Here is a 16380-nt window from a genome sequence, read left to right as displayed (position 1 = left end):
CAACAGCAATATGTTCCGGCGCAATATAATTATACCCCATAGTCCTCGAATACTCCACGGCAGCCTCAAAAACCCGCTTAGTGCTCAGCGAAAATGGCACATCCATGGTCGAGACCTCTGCCCCCTCAGGACCAAGACCACTCCCATTACCCTTACCATTCTCCTCCTTATCATCAGAATTGGTATGCCAAATGCTCTTAACGGCTTGGTGAGCCATCTCGATTGTGATTCCAGAGCCTAAAAATCTACTGGAAGCACTATCTTCTGCGATAAGTCCTAGCAAAAGATGCTGGGTATACACCATTTCTACCTCCAAAGCATTTGCCTCCCTCTGGGAAAACATAGCCACTTTAATTGCTCTCTCAATAAATTTCTCAAACACCTCAACTACAATATACAACGATCGGTTTGACTTAGCTTTTCCAGACGCAACAGAAATCATAGTTTTGTCAGAAATCGAAATCCCAAAATAGGAGGAAGAAGAAGAGGAGGAAGAACAGCTAGTGCTGGTGCTGGTACTGGTACAGCTGCTGGTGATTGTAGAAGGAGGGTAGCTAGGGAAAAGAGAAATAACATTCCGGCAGCGGTGGTGGTGGCGGTTGAGGGGAGAAAGACGCCGGTGAGCTTGAGGAATGGAATGAACTGAAAGCGGAGACGATGAATCCCATGGCTGATTCTTCCTTACTTTAATTGGTCACGGGAGCCAGAAAGAGCGAAAGGAAAGAAAGTGGAAGAAAGTTTCATTTAGTACTTCGGTGGTCTATTATTTTCCAGGTTTCCTTTACCCATCTGCAATCGTCTTGCGCCATCTACAAAAAACTCCGGTCTTAACGCCCCTACTTGGCTGAGAGATAATTTGCCGAGAGTTAGTTTGCGGAGAGTGTTTTTTGTGAGAGAGATCAGAAGAAGCAAAATTTGACTAAGTGTTTTGGCCGGCAAATTGAAAGTTTTGAATATTTCACAGCAAATGAATCTTCCGCCAATTCACTATGATGTTGTTTTGTGCCTTTCCTTTTTTTTAGTATATCTCACATTTTCTCAAGTGTCATGATAGGTAATCTAAAGACACATTATTATTTTTATATCAGATAAAAAAAAAAATAGAGTGTATATTATTGAGTTGATAACAAGTGTCATAATAGAAGTGTTATAATGACACAAACCAGCAAGTGTCCTTATAGGCATGTCACGAAAAGTCATTTTTGTTGTAGTGAGCAGTCGTAAAGTAGAAGGAGCAATTAGACAGAAGTAGAGATAGCAGACAACAGGGGACTACTTTTAGCTTTAGCTCTTTGACTTTTCTTTTTTCGTCTCGTAGTAGCTTTTCTTCTTGCATGTCAGGAGCAATTGGAAGACTTAATCATTCTCTGTAGTTTTCATTTTTTTTCATTATTCGAACGAAGTGAGTTTTCTCCGTTGGAGACAATGGCCGCTACTATTGCTTCAGTTTTATGTGGGCTTTTCTCATCAAAGATGAACTAAACCCTTTTTTCTAGTCAAGGAACAACGGAGCTCTTGGGTCGCCTAAAAATTGTGAGATCGATTTAATTTTATCTTTTCCTCTTATTTATTGGTATTTGCATATTCTCTACTTGCAGTACTTATGGTTGTTTAATTAATTGATTATCTTGGATCCGGATAGTGAATTGATCTAGTAACCTATTATCAATTAGGGCATTAAATTCGTAATTGTTTAATTGATCTGAAATAGTGACAACTGGCATGATTGGGTTGGTGTCAGGGGAATACACGAGCTAATCTAAAATAACTCTGATAGTGCATTATTTGATTAGAGTAGTGCTCCTCTAATACATAAGGCAATTGGGGAATTAAATCTTACGGGCGTACCCAAGATTATTTCTCAATTAGAGCAGTGATTAATGGGCGTATCTTAATCACCGACACAGTAAGGAGAGGTTGACTGTCATCGTTTGTTTGGCAGTTATAACCTATTTATTAGTAAATAATTTGAATTGCCTTTGCATTGATGATCAATTAGGTGAACCATTACTGAAGTTATTTTTAGCTAGACCTTTAGTTATTATTAATCTGATTGTGGTAAATTGTCATTTAATTTTTAGTTAGTTATTTGTTTTTAGTTGAACTGCTTTAATTGTCATCTTTTATACAAAAACACCCCCGTGTTACTTTGGATTTCAAAAGAGACAAATATCCCCAGTCCCTAAGGAGACGACCTTATTTGCCCTTTATACAAATCAATAATTCCTTGTGAATAAGCAATCTCATTCTAGTATATCGGATTAAGCAAACTCTTCGGGAACAGGGTGAATCAAGTAACCCATTGCACACCTAGAGTCCCTGCTCCAGTATTTAGAATTGGGTTTTGATTACTTTAATTGACAAGTAGGTTTATTTTTTTTATTGCACAGATATCGACAACCTGTCAATGCAAAAATTGGATTTCATTGACAAAATAGAATGACTCGGTATCTCGTATCACTTTGAGGATGAGATTCAAAATCAACTAGAATAGCTTTTCAATCTATCTACCAACTTGGGAAGGTATCTAAAATATGATTTATCTACTGCAGCTCTTCAGTTTCGACTTTTCAGGCAATATGGTTTTAATATCTCTTGTGCTATACAATTTGCTTACTAAATTCACTGATTCAAAAGTGCGTACTAACACTAACATGTGATTTCTCTAACATACCATTGCCTAAATATTTTCCAAGTAGGAATTTTCAACCAATTCGTTGATCCTAATGGTAAGGTCAAGGAATCCTTATACAGCGACTTAAGAGGTCTCCTAAATCTATATGAAGCTGCTCAGGTCAAAGCACATCAAGACAAAATTTTAGAAGAAGTTCTTGCTTTCACAACCATCTACTTGACACCTGAAATTCCTCATATGGGTTCTAGTATTCTTGCAAAACAAGTGAAACATGCCCTTGAGCAGCCATTCCATAAGGGCATACCAAGATATGAGGCTTATTGTTACATCTCCATATACGAGGAAGATGAATGTTATAACAAACTACTATTACGGCTCGCCAAATTGGATTATCACTTGTCACAGATGCTGAATAAACAAGACCTTTGAGAGATATTAAGGTACTTCCTTGGACGCACCATCTTCCTAACGAACAGAGTTTGTTATGAATATTACCTGCAAAAGGTTATTTAATTAAGTGCTTGGCGCAATTTTGGGTTCATTTAACAATTTTTTTTCTAAAGCAACAAAAAAATTTTCTAAAGCAATTTTTCTCTTTATTGCTAAAAATGGCTGGTAATATGAGATTTTTATATTAGTATTGTCTTTCTAAATTGTGTGAAGCCCTAATTCATATCTAATTAACTACACCCTTAGAATTACCAGATTACTGTCAACACAAACTACCAAAAGAAATACGATTTTTCAATTTCTGTCATAAGTATCATTCAAAATGTCTCTTTATACTCCCATATTTTTATAGAAAGCTTCAATAATGGATATATAATGTTTCTTCTTTTTTTTTCTTCATTCATGATGATGTAGGTGGGGAAAGGAGCTGGACATCCTATCAAAAGTTCCATATGCAAGGGACAGATTTGTGGAATGCTACTTTTGGGTTGTTGGAACCATTTATGAACCTCGGCACTCTCTTGCTCGAATGACTTTGGCAAAAGCAATAGCCATTGCTGGAATAATTGACGATACCTATGATGCTTATGGAACTCTTGATGAACTCAAAATTTTAACGGAAGCTGTGGAAAGGTATGCATATAGTCATGCCTCCTAAGTTGCATATTGTCTTAAGGTTTTGCCCAAACTTGCATGCCTTATAAATGTTGTAATCACACTTAGAAAAGGAAAAGAAAAAAGAGAAAAAGGACTATGAACTCAAAAAGGAAAAGTAGAATCACTTAATTGTAAATTCTCTCTAGCACGATAATGCATGTTAATGTGCATTAACAAAGGAATTTCACTTTGCTTGCAGATTGGATGGAAATGGAATTGAGCAGCTCTCAGACTACTTGAAGACTTCTTATATGATACTTTTGAATTTTAATAAGGAGCTTGAGGAAGATTATGTAAAAAACAAAGTACCTGTGCGTTTGACAAGTATTTAGAAGAAGTATGGCACCACGTTGCTAATGAACTATATTTCTTGTAGTTTTAGATAACATTTTTGTAATTTGAATCCTTGATGCAGTACTGACCAATATTTCCATGCATTCATTGGTTTTACTCAGTGGAAACAATAGGTGAGGACGAATTTTGCTTAGTCAAAGTGGTTTCTTGCAAGTGAATTGCCATTTATTGCTGATTATTTGAGCAATGGTCTGATCACAACGGCATATTATCCTCTAGGGTCTGCAGCTTTCATGGGCATGGATAGTGCCACAAAGGATGTTATGGACTGGATGTCAACTCATCCTAAACTCTTTGTTGCTTTGGGAAAACATACTCGATTGCTTAATGATGTCGGCAGTTACAAGGTTTGAATATGTTTTGGCATGCAAGAATTGGCAAAACGCTCAATTAGAGGTCCTAGATTTTAATCCCCTATTCCTTCTTTGCTTCTTAAATTCCACTCCTCTCTTATTAGAAAAAAATTTTAAAAAAAATCCTAAATTCACTCCTGTACTATTAAGTCATGATTACACCTATTTTAATTCTATGTCTTGTTAGTTTTGTGCAAAACTACATGTAAGATTTTAGAAATGTACATGTTACGCACAATTTAACCTAGTATCAAAGGTGACAGGTGCTGAGTTTGTATAATAATAAATACCTACTCGAAAAAAATACAAATTTGTATATAGCGGTAAGCAGGGTCAAATCCACAGGGACTGGGGATTATTCGTTTCTTCCAGAGTCCGAAATATGGGGTTTTTTGGAAAATATAAAATAACTAATTAAGTAACTAATGAAACAACTAATAGAATTAATCAATAACCAATACAACTCTAGCCAAAGGTGCAACTTTTCAGATACAGTCCATTCAACTGATCATCGAAGCAAAGATAATTCAATTACTCATTAATAGATTGGTTATAGTTGTCATACACGTGATAAACAACCAGTCTTTCATTACTTTTTCGATAGTTAAGGTACGACCATTAACTATTTTCCTAACCAAGACATAACCCTAGGTACGACCATAGAATTTAATTTCTCGATTGTAATAAGAATTAGAAAAGTCTAACCCTAACCAACAAACACGCTACGAGGGTTCATTTAAGTTAGATCATATGTTTTCCTAATATGAAACCAATTACGCTAGTTGCCACTGGTATTAATCAATTGAACAATTACAGATTCAATCAATTAATCTGGCAGTAGAATATTAGGTTAATTCGAATATCGAGCCCTTGACATTCAAATAACATAACAATCATGAGAAGTTAAATCATAAAACGTACAAATACCAATGAATAAAAAAAATAAATAAAATAGTTCGATCTCACAGATGTTTGGAACCGAATCCTCAAATTGACCTTCGACTAGAAAAAGGGAATTTAGCTCCCCATCATGGAGAAGACGAGAATGTTTCTCATTGTCTCCTGCGGCCAAAAAAAAGGAAAAGAATACAACTACTAGTCTGCTGGCCTCCTCTTTTCTTCCCTAAGAAGTAGTAATCAAATGGGAGCCGACCTTTTCTATTCCTATTTTCTAGTTTTCAAAATACATTGAACTTCCTAATTTTTCTAAAAAGAAGATATTTCCTAATAATCTAAGATGTTTCTCAACTGTATTTGGAAACATGCTTCGTAAGTCTTCGGCTTGAATTAGGAAACTGCTATGCATGAATCCCGTCTTCTCTAGACTTGAAAGTAATTCTTGAAAAATTATCCCTTTTATCACATTTTGCTCACTTTCCTACAATTGGCACCATTAATCAAATATAAGTAGAATCTATGAATTAAAATAATATTTGGCTTAAATCAAGGGAAAAATAATTATAAATTTAGCAACAAATTATGATCTATCAATTTCCCCAATACCCAAATTATAGTTGTCCTCAAGTATGAGAACACAAATCAAGCAATCAAATTTAAACAATGGCTATTACTCGAATCACCTATTGCCAAGATATAATTAAAACATATGTCAAGTATTAGTGACAATTTTCAAGAAATATCTCTCTAGATAGCTTTCAAGATCAAGGACTCTTTCAATTTATAACTAACTAATCTAAGAATATAAAATATTTAGCCAGCATCCATAAACAAATGGTTCGACTATTAAGCAAAATCTCAACATTAAAATTCATGGATCAGTGGGCTAACAATTCATTCAAACACTTTCACATTTTTCATTATTAACACATCTTTTTCTAAAATATCCCCATACTTGATTGATTTTTTTTATGGGGAATGTTTAGTCTTTAGCCATTTAAGCGTTTTAGATGCTATAGGAGTTGAAAAAATACTTCATTTGGATGAAAAGAAAAGTTGATAGTTTTGACTCATTTTCGTATTTTGGCTATAATTTGATCTACAATAATTAGATTGAGATGATTCTTACAGATAGATCTACAAATCTTGTGAAGACATCGAAATCTAGTTTGAAGATTTTTCGGGTCAAAAAGTAGAATTACAGTAGCCAATTTCTATGGGTCGAAACTGAAATAAGGCATGGAGTAGTCAAGGGTATTTTAGTCATTTCTCAGCCTTCACAAATCCAAATGAGGTGATTCTTGATGCATTAAAAATCTAACTCAAACGGCTACAAGTTTTATGTTTTGGTCAAGAGTTAATTCAGCTTTTATCATCAAGAAAAGTTCAGTTGAATTTGAGAAAAAAGTGGAGCAACATTGAAGACTTGACAGAAATTGCAAAGAAATGCAGGGGAGCAATCCGGTCGACAATCCGGCCGGATTCTTGGCCGGATTCTGGTCAGAAATAGCTGCTCTCCATTTGCACAACTTCTTTCCTCCTCCAATAATGCACAGCTATTGATGGAAATGTGATAACTACTTAGCAGCTGTAAAAGGATGTTTCAAGCCTCATTTCTTGACTACATTCATCTATAAATAGCCATGGACTTGCAAGGATAAAGAGAGTTTGAAGAGTGCAAGAAACATCACAAAAATGTAGTTTCTTGGTTCTTTAGTGTAGAGTAGTGTAGGATAGTTTAGTTTTAGATAGTTTATCCTTTCTTGTATGTTAGCTACATGAAGATGAAGATGGAGATGAAGAAGGCAAGGAAAGAGCTCATGTGACAAGGGTTACTTTACCTTTCCAACTCTTTATCTTTTGTATTGGATTCTAAATTTAGTTAATATACAAGTTTTGGATTTTATGTTTATTATGTGTCTTTAAAAGTTTATGCCTTGGGTTTGGTTGACCTTTCTATGATTGTTAGTGTTTATTATTTGGTTATTTGATGCTATTATTTTGAGTAAGTTATTTACCACTTTAGCTCTTTAAATCATGATTAATTTGGTACCACTAATTGTGATTAACTAAGGTGTTGTTTTTTCAATGAAAATTGAGATTTAACACTAGTTCAAGAAGTGCTAAACCTAGGAAGTACACTCACAAGAGTAGAGGTGCACCTTTGTAGTTTTAGTGATTCATTTCATGTGATTTCATACAAGAAATGAACTTGTAACTAATTTCATAACCACGAGAGTAGGTATGGATTAGTTATAAGTATAGTTGATTTACTACAAAAGTAGGTTTCATGTGACGACTTGAAATTTTGCTTATATTTTCTTAAAATTTCCTTTTATTTTGAATAAGTTACTTTATAATATCTTTACTACTAATTTACTCCCTCAATAGGTGTAATAAATAATAAAATCGAGAGTTTTACCTTTACTTTTATAGTTTGGGTAAACTAGGGTTTTCACGCATTTTGGTAGTGTGATCACTTGGTGAGGTGTGTGTACTAAATTTGGTGGATAAGAGTGAGTATTAGATAAGAGGAAGTGTATGATTAGAAGTGCTAATAATAAGTTAGTGAATCACAAGTTAAAACATAAGTATGCGAGAGTTAAGGAAAATCGGCTTGAACCGACGTGCACTGTTTGCTACCGATTGAGTACCCCATTTGACCACTACTTTCTTGCCCTAATCCTCTTGATTTTATTTGAGCTAATCAGCTCTAAATATCCCCTCAAAATAGTTGAAATTCTTGACTGCAGAAAGGGGAGGAAAGAGAAAAAAAACTAAGAGACCATCTTGAGGTGACAAGTGTCGGCCATCCAAAGGTTGGTTGACCAAGACCATTTCTTCCTTCTTATCTTTTTTCTTGGCCCTTTTTTGCTTCATTTATTGCTAGCTTGGCCGTGAGTTTGGAGAGGGAAAAGAGAGGAGAGAAACCTTCAATTCCAACCTTAATCTTGCTTGTTTGAGTTGAGATCACACAAACCAAACCTATTAAACTTATCTCTTGGTGCTTAGAAAGTTTGGAGTGGTCAAAATCTTGGGAGAAAGTGGTTGGTTCTTCACTTTCAAGAAGGCTTTTGGAAGGTGTAAGTTCCTCTACTTCTTGTTTTACCTTAATCTTGTTAAATATGCTATAGAACCTTTGAATCTTAGAAAATATTGGATGATACTCTAGTTTGGTGGTGATTCATGAAATTTTCAGCTAGGGTTTATATTTTTCAATTTTGATTATTATTGTTTACCTAGCAATGTTTTTATTGAGCTTGGAAATGGAATTTGTGAAGTAATTAGTGGCATGATTATTATTTTTTAGAGTTGAAAGTTGAATTTCCAGCATTTGGTGGTGAATTTCAGTTCTACCCTGTTTTTGAAATCAACTTGGGCTGCGAATTTCTCCATGTTTTAGACTGAATCAGCTTTTGGACAAAAACATGGAAGTTATAGGGATTTGAATTAACTTTCTACCTACAAAATTTCATTTCAACTTATGATTTGGCTAGAGCACCCCTGACTGCACAAAAACTCTAATTTTCCTGACTTATTTTTCATGTGCTTCTGACCGTCCATTTTTTACCCTGAAAATGAGAGAACTGGGTGTCGATGTTTTCATAGGAAATGTAGGTCTCTGTCTTAGCTTCGAAAAGCCATAAAATTTGCCTCAATCCGATAAGTGTAGTTTCAGTTGTGACCAAAACACCAAAAGATGACAAATCTGCCACTTATACTATCTTCTTTAAATTGGTTTCCAGCTTTGATATCCATGGTGATAAGTTTATTATTTGGTTTGTTTGGTTGGTTTTGAGGCCTTGAATAGATGTATGTTGTTAGTTGGATCGGAGGTTTGTTGCCTTGTGAATCCAAGTTGTACTTGGATGAGAAAATGGATAAATACAAAGGGTATGCTGCCCGACTTTTCGCTCGAAGGATAAGCGAGTAAACTTGAAACTTGAGCGACGATTTGAGGTCGAAGCGAATTTGAATTGTCTATGGTAGTCAAGTTACCATTAGTAGAGGTACATAAGTTGAAAATTTGCCAAAACTCGTACAATTTAAAATGCGAAAGTAACGACCACTCGAAATATGTTTTCCTCATCTTTTAGACCACTGTGCGAATTTAAAAGTTTTAATCGCTTCCTTATCAAAATTAAAAGAACGAGCATGAGTTTTTTAGAGTGTGATAAGCAAAATAAATTCTCCTTAAATGAGTTTCATTTACTTGACTTTCTTGAAGCAAAACTTCTATATTTTGAACCCAAATTGGTTTTAAACTCTTAAATGATATTTTATCGCAGATTTGGACTCTAACCAAGGGGTTGTACTTGAGCGTGATTTTGACAAGCATTAAGTCTTTGGTGAGTGCTTCCAAGTACATGATTGAACATGATACTTGATTTAAATGTTTTACCAACGTGATACTTGATTTAAATACTTGATATTTGATTGGTTTGGTCGGACAAGGGTGTACTTTATTTCACTTGCCCTAATGTGATATATTCTTGTTCCTTGGTTGCAATTGACTTGATATACATGCATATGATTTGCATCCTATTTGGAATTTCAGAAACCCTGTGGCTAGTTACTCGAGTCGAGCAGGCAAGGGGTTGGTCGATTAGGTAACGAATCCTGAGTCTCTTGTTTTGTCGAGTAGAGTGTTATCTCCTCGACTAATCGGTATACTCGAGTATTACCACCAGTGTTTATTTTAGATTTCGGGCCCGGTAGGGGGTTTGAATGATGGACGGAGATTGTAGTTAAGTGGTGCTCTACTGGACTGGTTATTTTACTGAAAAGTTGACGGAGTGTCAACTATTACTTGATCAAGCTATGGTGAAGCAACGGCAATTTGGCTCTTGAGAACTATCTGTATCCTTATACTTTGCAATGATTATTACTTATCGTGTTATTGTTTCTTTTTATGAACTTTTACACTCGCTCATTTTAAGAGTTCAAGTTTTACATATGGCCAACTTGTTACTTGGGTCTGCATGAAGTTTTGGAACCTCACTGAGTTTTGGCTCACTATATTCTGTTAAATTTGTTTTCCTTATAGGGGGTATGAACGAAGGCGTGAGGCTGGTACAGGCTAACATAGTCTAGTTTTTGAATATTTGCGATTGTATTCGCGCTAGTGCTCGGTTAGGGTTAAATGTATCTGGAATTCACATCTTTTGTTATATTTGGGATTGTATGAATGTTTGGAATATAAATGAATGTACATGTACGTTCCAAACTTGGGAACTGTTATTCCATTTACGCTTGAGGTTGTGAACTATTTTATTCGAAATAAGTGAGTGAGTCCGAGCGAGAGTTGGGCAGGCGGTCCGTTAAACCCTAGGGTACGCCCTAGGGGGAGGTGGGGTCGTCATATTTCACATATATAAGGAAATTACGTCATAACTAGTCAAGATAGTAGTATTCAATGATCCAAAAATAGCACTTGCATGAGTAGTTAGGAATATCATAACCTAAGGAGTTTTCATTTGTTATTATCTTGCATAAGTTTAGCATATTTTTATTTCTTTTAATTCATTGATCGTCAAAATAATAGAGAAACTTTAGTAGTGCCGGTAATTGTCCAATCTTTCTCATGGGATCGACCCAATATATGCCCTAAACTACTAGTTGATCTGTATACTTGCAGTAAAAACGGATATAAATTGGATTTAAACTTGTACTTATACTAAAATCCCGTCATCCAACTCACAAGCAAAGTTTAATGTCTAACAAAGTTTGTGGAGCAAGATTTTCCTCAAAAGTTTTGAAAAATAAGGGCTAACTGCACTCAATAGTTTCGGCTAACAAGAAGCTTTCAAAACAGAAATTTTCCTCAAATCATCTACCTAAATCAAGGTTTCAAAGAAACCCATCAACAACCCATCAAAGATCCAATCTTTCTAGCTACAAATCTACTAGAAACTTGAAGAAAAGAGAAGGTTTCAAGCCAATACCTCTCCTAACTTTTTCAACCAAGCAACAAGTCCAAGTTTCCTCCAAGAATTGCCTCCAAACAAAACTTCTTTCCAAACTCAAGTAAGGTTCTAAGAATCAACCACAGTTTGGAGAAGATTTGAAGCAAGAAATGGAGGAAGAAAGTTGAGTTATTTTCTTCTTGTTTTTGGGAGTGAGAAGCTCGGCCACCATAGAAGAAAAATGAAGGAAATTTTAGTAAAATGGAAGATAAAGATGAAGAGAAAGTCTTGATCAAGACATGCTTAGATTGGTGACACTTGTCAGCTCATGATTTTATTCCTATCTCTTTGTCTCTCTTGTGTTTCTTATCTCCAAAGTATCTAGGGTTTCTCTAATACACTCTTAACATTTTTAATCATATAATTCCTCTAGTATCACACTCGTTCTCGTCCACCAAATATAACGCACACATCTCACTAATCGGTCAGACTACCTTAATACTTTATGAAACTTAACATGCACTAAAATATAAAAAAAAGAATTATAACTCTTGATTCAATCAATAAAATTACCATGAAATTAAGGCAAACAAGGTAAAATAAAAGAAAATATAAATTAAATTTTCAAAAATAAGAGAATTTATAAAATATTTTTTTTTCAGGTTCTCACAATACTAATACAAAGTTCCTCTATAACTCTGCCCTCATCGTCTATTTCTTCTCTTAGAACACCAGATTTATGTGTGCTGTCTCTACAGGCTCATTGAGTTGCATTTCCAATACCTCTTCAATGGTCTTATGGTAACAATAAACTTCCATCACCTTATATTCCTATACCCAATTGTGGAACTGGTTGACATGTTGATCAGCTTGCAATTGTCTCAGTTCATCAGGTAGAACACTTGTAGGCTCAAGGTAATAGTACAACATAGGTTCCTCTTTACCACCATACTCCAATTTTTTTAACATTTCATTAATTTCAAGAACTGACATTCTATCACTATCACACAAATCTACATGATCAACTTTACCACTAGAATAAAATGTGCAATCTAAACCATTAAACTTGCCCTCATGGTGCAATCTAATAGTAAAATATTCACTTCCATGTTCTGCACAATCATGCATCAAATTAAAAAAATTCACTATATTCATAGAGTAGTAAAAATAAATAGCAAAATTGCTAAATAAACAACTGCCCATGCAACATCAACTATTTTTGGTCAAACTCTATACCAGAAATGTCATTAATTTACTATTTTCACTGCACAAAAAATAGACCACAGATATAGCAGGACCCCATGCAACCAACTAACAAGACAAAACTCATATAGTTTGTTTCCACCCAATTAATTTAATTAATCTCCACTTTATCTAAGCTCCTATCAACCAGTACCCATTTCTTTAACAACCCCTAAATCTTTCAATAATAACACAACAATTACACACATAAACCCCAATGATATAAGCTTACAAATCAAAAGGCACATTACCGTATACGAGATATGGATCAAAATATGCATCCCTTCTTCTGATTACCTAATCCATTTCTCTCTTTGTTGCTAGCTTTCATCAAAGAATTTTTCTCATGCAACTTTCAATAGTTGCAATTGAACAATTATCTACCCATGCTTATACTTTAGATGAAAATTCGCCAAGAAGTGATTTTTTCTTATGGGTAAAACTCAAATTTTGGGATGATTTATGAAGAAACTCTAATCATCTACTTAGATAATTGAAGAATTGCGTCCTTTTACCTCTTCTTAGGGTTTTAGTTGCTAGTCTCGATGCTTCAAAGATGAACAGATAAAAATGCCCTTTAAATCCGGCCACATTTGTGCCTAAATTCATCGAAAGTCCTTAAAGTATGCATTTCTAATTATATCAAGGTTAATCAGAAACAAAATTTAGATGAAGGGCCAAAAGTTGACAACGGTAATAGTTTAAGGGCTCCCCGTATGTTTTACCCTTTATTTTATAAAAATATGAATTATGCTATTAATAAAAGGAGGCTAAACTTCTAAGGAATATAAATCAATCCATATCTATTTAATCTGCAAGTATAATGAAATTCTATTAATATCTTCAATATACATACATAACTATTATGTGAAAGGGAGCACTCAAAGCATGGGTAACTCTTCATAATTTCTTATTGCAATATCAGAATTCAAATCCAGAACTTTTAGATGCAATAAAAAAAATCAGGGATGAGATTCAAGTAAATCTAAATTTTAAGGAAAAAACAATAATAAATTCATATTTTAAGAAAATGTGATATGTAATTTGATAGTGAGATAATTGTGCATGTTATTTATTAATATTTTATCTTAATTTTGGCCAAATATTATGCTAATTGATAGATTTTGTTTATATTTGGTGTTTTGTGTTGTTATAGGACTTTGGAGTAGAAAATGGCACTACAAGTTAAATTTTCTAGAAGACTATTTGTTTCAAAGCGTATCTGCGCCAGAGATTGAGAAGTTGAAGATTGGAGATGGGACCTGAAAATTATCTCTGAAATTTGGAATTATCTTTTGGATGTTTTGTTAGGAGTTTTAATAGAATAGGGAACTTGTTCAGTTAGTATTTTATTTTGGGATAAGTTAGTTTCAGATAAGTTTTTAAAGTTGATTAGGATAGGAAATAAAGGAAAAGTCAATCTACGGTTGGAGGAAAAAAAAAGGAAGGAAGATGAGATTTGATCAATCACTCGGGACGGAAAGACGAGGAGGACATTTTCTTTATAATGTCCTTTGTGACTTGAAAAGAAGGATGGTGACTAGTAGTTCAGCTTTTCTTTTCGTATTTAAAAATAACATTTAGTTAGGTTTCTTTCTAGGTTACAAGTTTTACAAAACAAGACTTGTATGAAAATTTTCATGGAGATTTTTGGCTGCGTTTTCTTCATGGAGCGGAGTTAAATTTATGTCTAGTTGAGGAATAATCAAGGCACGTTTCACGATCAATTGTGCGATCTTTTAATTTTTCCTGTGCTTTATTTTTTATGTTCATGAGTATTTAATTATTTTCTGTATCTTACTGGTTACTATCATTTGGGTCTAGTTGAATAATTTGGCCAACTACTCAATTGTCTGAATGATATAATGCCAATTAAGACATCAAGTTCGTAATACTTGATAGTTTAATATCAGTGGCAGATGACACAATTTCATTACCTCACAGGTAGTCTAATTTGTGTTGTGGCAATAATTAATCTAGTTTAAATGAACTCGTATGTGTGTTTGTTAACTAGAATTGGGTCTCTCTAATAGTTAAACCTGTGAATAGATTAAATCCTATGAGTGTTTCTAGGATTATTTACTTTACAAGGGAAGTAGTTAATGAGCATTTCTTGACTACTGAGAAATTAAGGAGATATTGGTGGTTCGACGATTTTTTTTTTGGCATTCTCCAAAATCCGAGGTAGGGATGCCAACCCAAATTTTTATTACTTTAGCCAGAACAGGTCATAAGGGGGGCATAAACCTGATCTCACCCATACAAGCCGAACACAAGGAACCCACTTACTTAACTCGAAATCATCGAATAGATGGGTAAGCTAGCTTATCTAAATGATATGCTCCCCTAGCCACTGCTGGTAAGTCACCTATATGCTCATAAATACAAACCAACTTAGCCAAAGCACACCCTACATTAGCCAAAATATCTGCAACCTTATTAGCTTCCTGGTAACAATGCTTGAATAGTATATTCCCCTTAGAAATCTTGCAACACTGCTCAAACTCACAACTGATCAGCCGCGGGCATTGATAATTATTCCTTAGAATCTGTATCATCATCATCAAATCCGATTCAACAACCAGCTGTTGTACAATATTCCTCTGGACACACAATCTCATCCCAAGCAATAACGTTTTAGCTTCGGCTTGCAAACTAGTACCACAACCAAAGCATCCAACGAAAGCAAAAATTAAATTCCTTGAAACATCCCTAAGAATCCCCCTCCACCACTCAATCCCAAATTTCCTTTAAAATACCCATCTATGTTCAGTTTAAACACCCCCAACTCCGGAGGTTGCCAATGAACCAGACGAATCTTAAACACATCAAGCCTATGCTCAACCCATCCCAAAAATTGAGGCCATGTCTTAACCTGCTGCAACTCACCAAATTGCAGCCAATAAGCATCCATCAAGTTCTGAAAAATAGCTCGACAAATGGAATGGACATCCTTGATAAGCCCTTCAAACACCACTGAATTCCTTGCCTTCCACAAATTCCAACAAACAAAAATGGGCAGAAGTTGAAATACAAACTTTAGCCTCTCCAACTTTGTAGGTTATACCACCAATTCGCCAAATAAACTCCCAAATGATCTTTAGTAAAGTTAAGTCTTGCACCTGGCCAGCATCCGAAGTCGCAACGAGAATCACCGACAAACCAGTCCCGCACTGATCCTCCAAAGGAATCGAATTAGAAACCATCATAGGACCTACTGAATCAAGAACAGGCGCTGCATCCTGCTCAGAAACTGCATTACCTCTCATCCTATCCTTAGAATTACCTTGCTTAGGCAGAACTTTCCATTGCACTCGTACCTCATCCTTTGGCAGACCCTTGGGCCGAAGATCAGGATTTTTAACGTGACAGTCTTTCTTCCCATGCCCATGGTGATAGTAGTGACAGCAATACTTCGGTAAGTTCTCATGATTCAACGGCTACCAAAACCTCAGCGCCTCTCCCATTTGCAGTCAAATACGTGATGGCAACTCTTTCAACAAATCGACCTCTACACATTCTAGCTACGCTAGGCCGAGAGAGGTTAGCAGTCGCAGAATCGATGAAAAGAGACCGCCCCAAACAAGATACAATTTGAAACCAACATTGTTTATCAAAAGGGTGGATGTGAAGCTTTGGAAGACTGAACCAGACTGGAACTAAAGATGATTCCCTGTCAACGTGAAAGTTTGTGGACCATTTAAAAACATGCATAGGGCATCCAAACATATACCAAATATTCCTTGTCCAAATACACAAGAAATCAGCCTCATTATGCAATCTAACTTGAATATGCTGAGAGTCAAGAAGACTAATGGAAAATGAGTCCTTTAAATCAAGTGGCATAAAAAACTTTTGCACATCTTCCATGACCGGTCTATGCTTA

At 35.1% G+C, this 16380-nt stretch overlaps 1 protein-coding gene across 1 annotated transcript; it reads left to right on the top strand.

The window, feature by feature from the left end:
* Positions 1 to 286: 286 nt before the first annotated feature.
* Positions 287 to 4449, top strand: LOC113780556 (vetispiradiene synthase 1-like). The gene is made up of 6 exons (XM_027326350.1): positions 287 to 293; positions 474 to 619; positions 2735 to 3033; positions 3500 to 3718; positions 3942 to 4066; positions 4316 to 4449. The coding sequence occupies exons 1-6, from the start codon at positions 287 to 289 to the stop codon at positions 4447 to 4449; spliced, it is 930 nt and encodes a 309-aa protein (XP_027182151.1).
* Positions 4450 to 16380: the final 11931 nt, after the last annotated feature.

The sequence above is a fragment of the Coffea eugenioides genome, chromosome 8, assembly GCF_003713205.1.
Source record: "Coffea eugenioides isolate CCC68of chromosome 8, Ceug_1.0, whole genome shotgun sequence".
NCBI lineage: Eukaryota > Viridiplantae > Streptophyta > Magnoliopsida > Gentianales > Rubiaceae > Coffea > Coffea eugenioides.
This window is presented reverse-complemented; position numbering and strand designations above follow the sequence as displayed.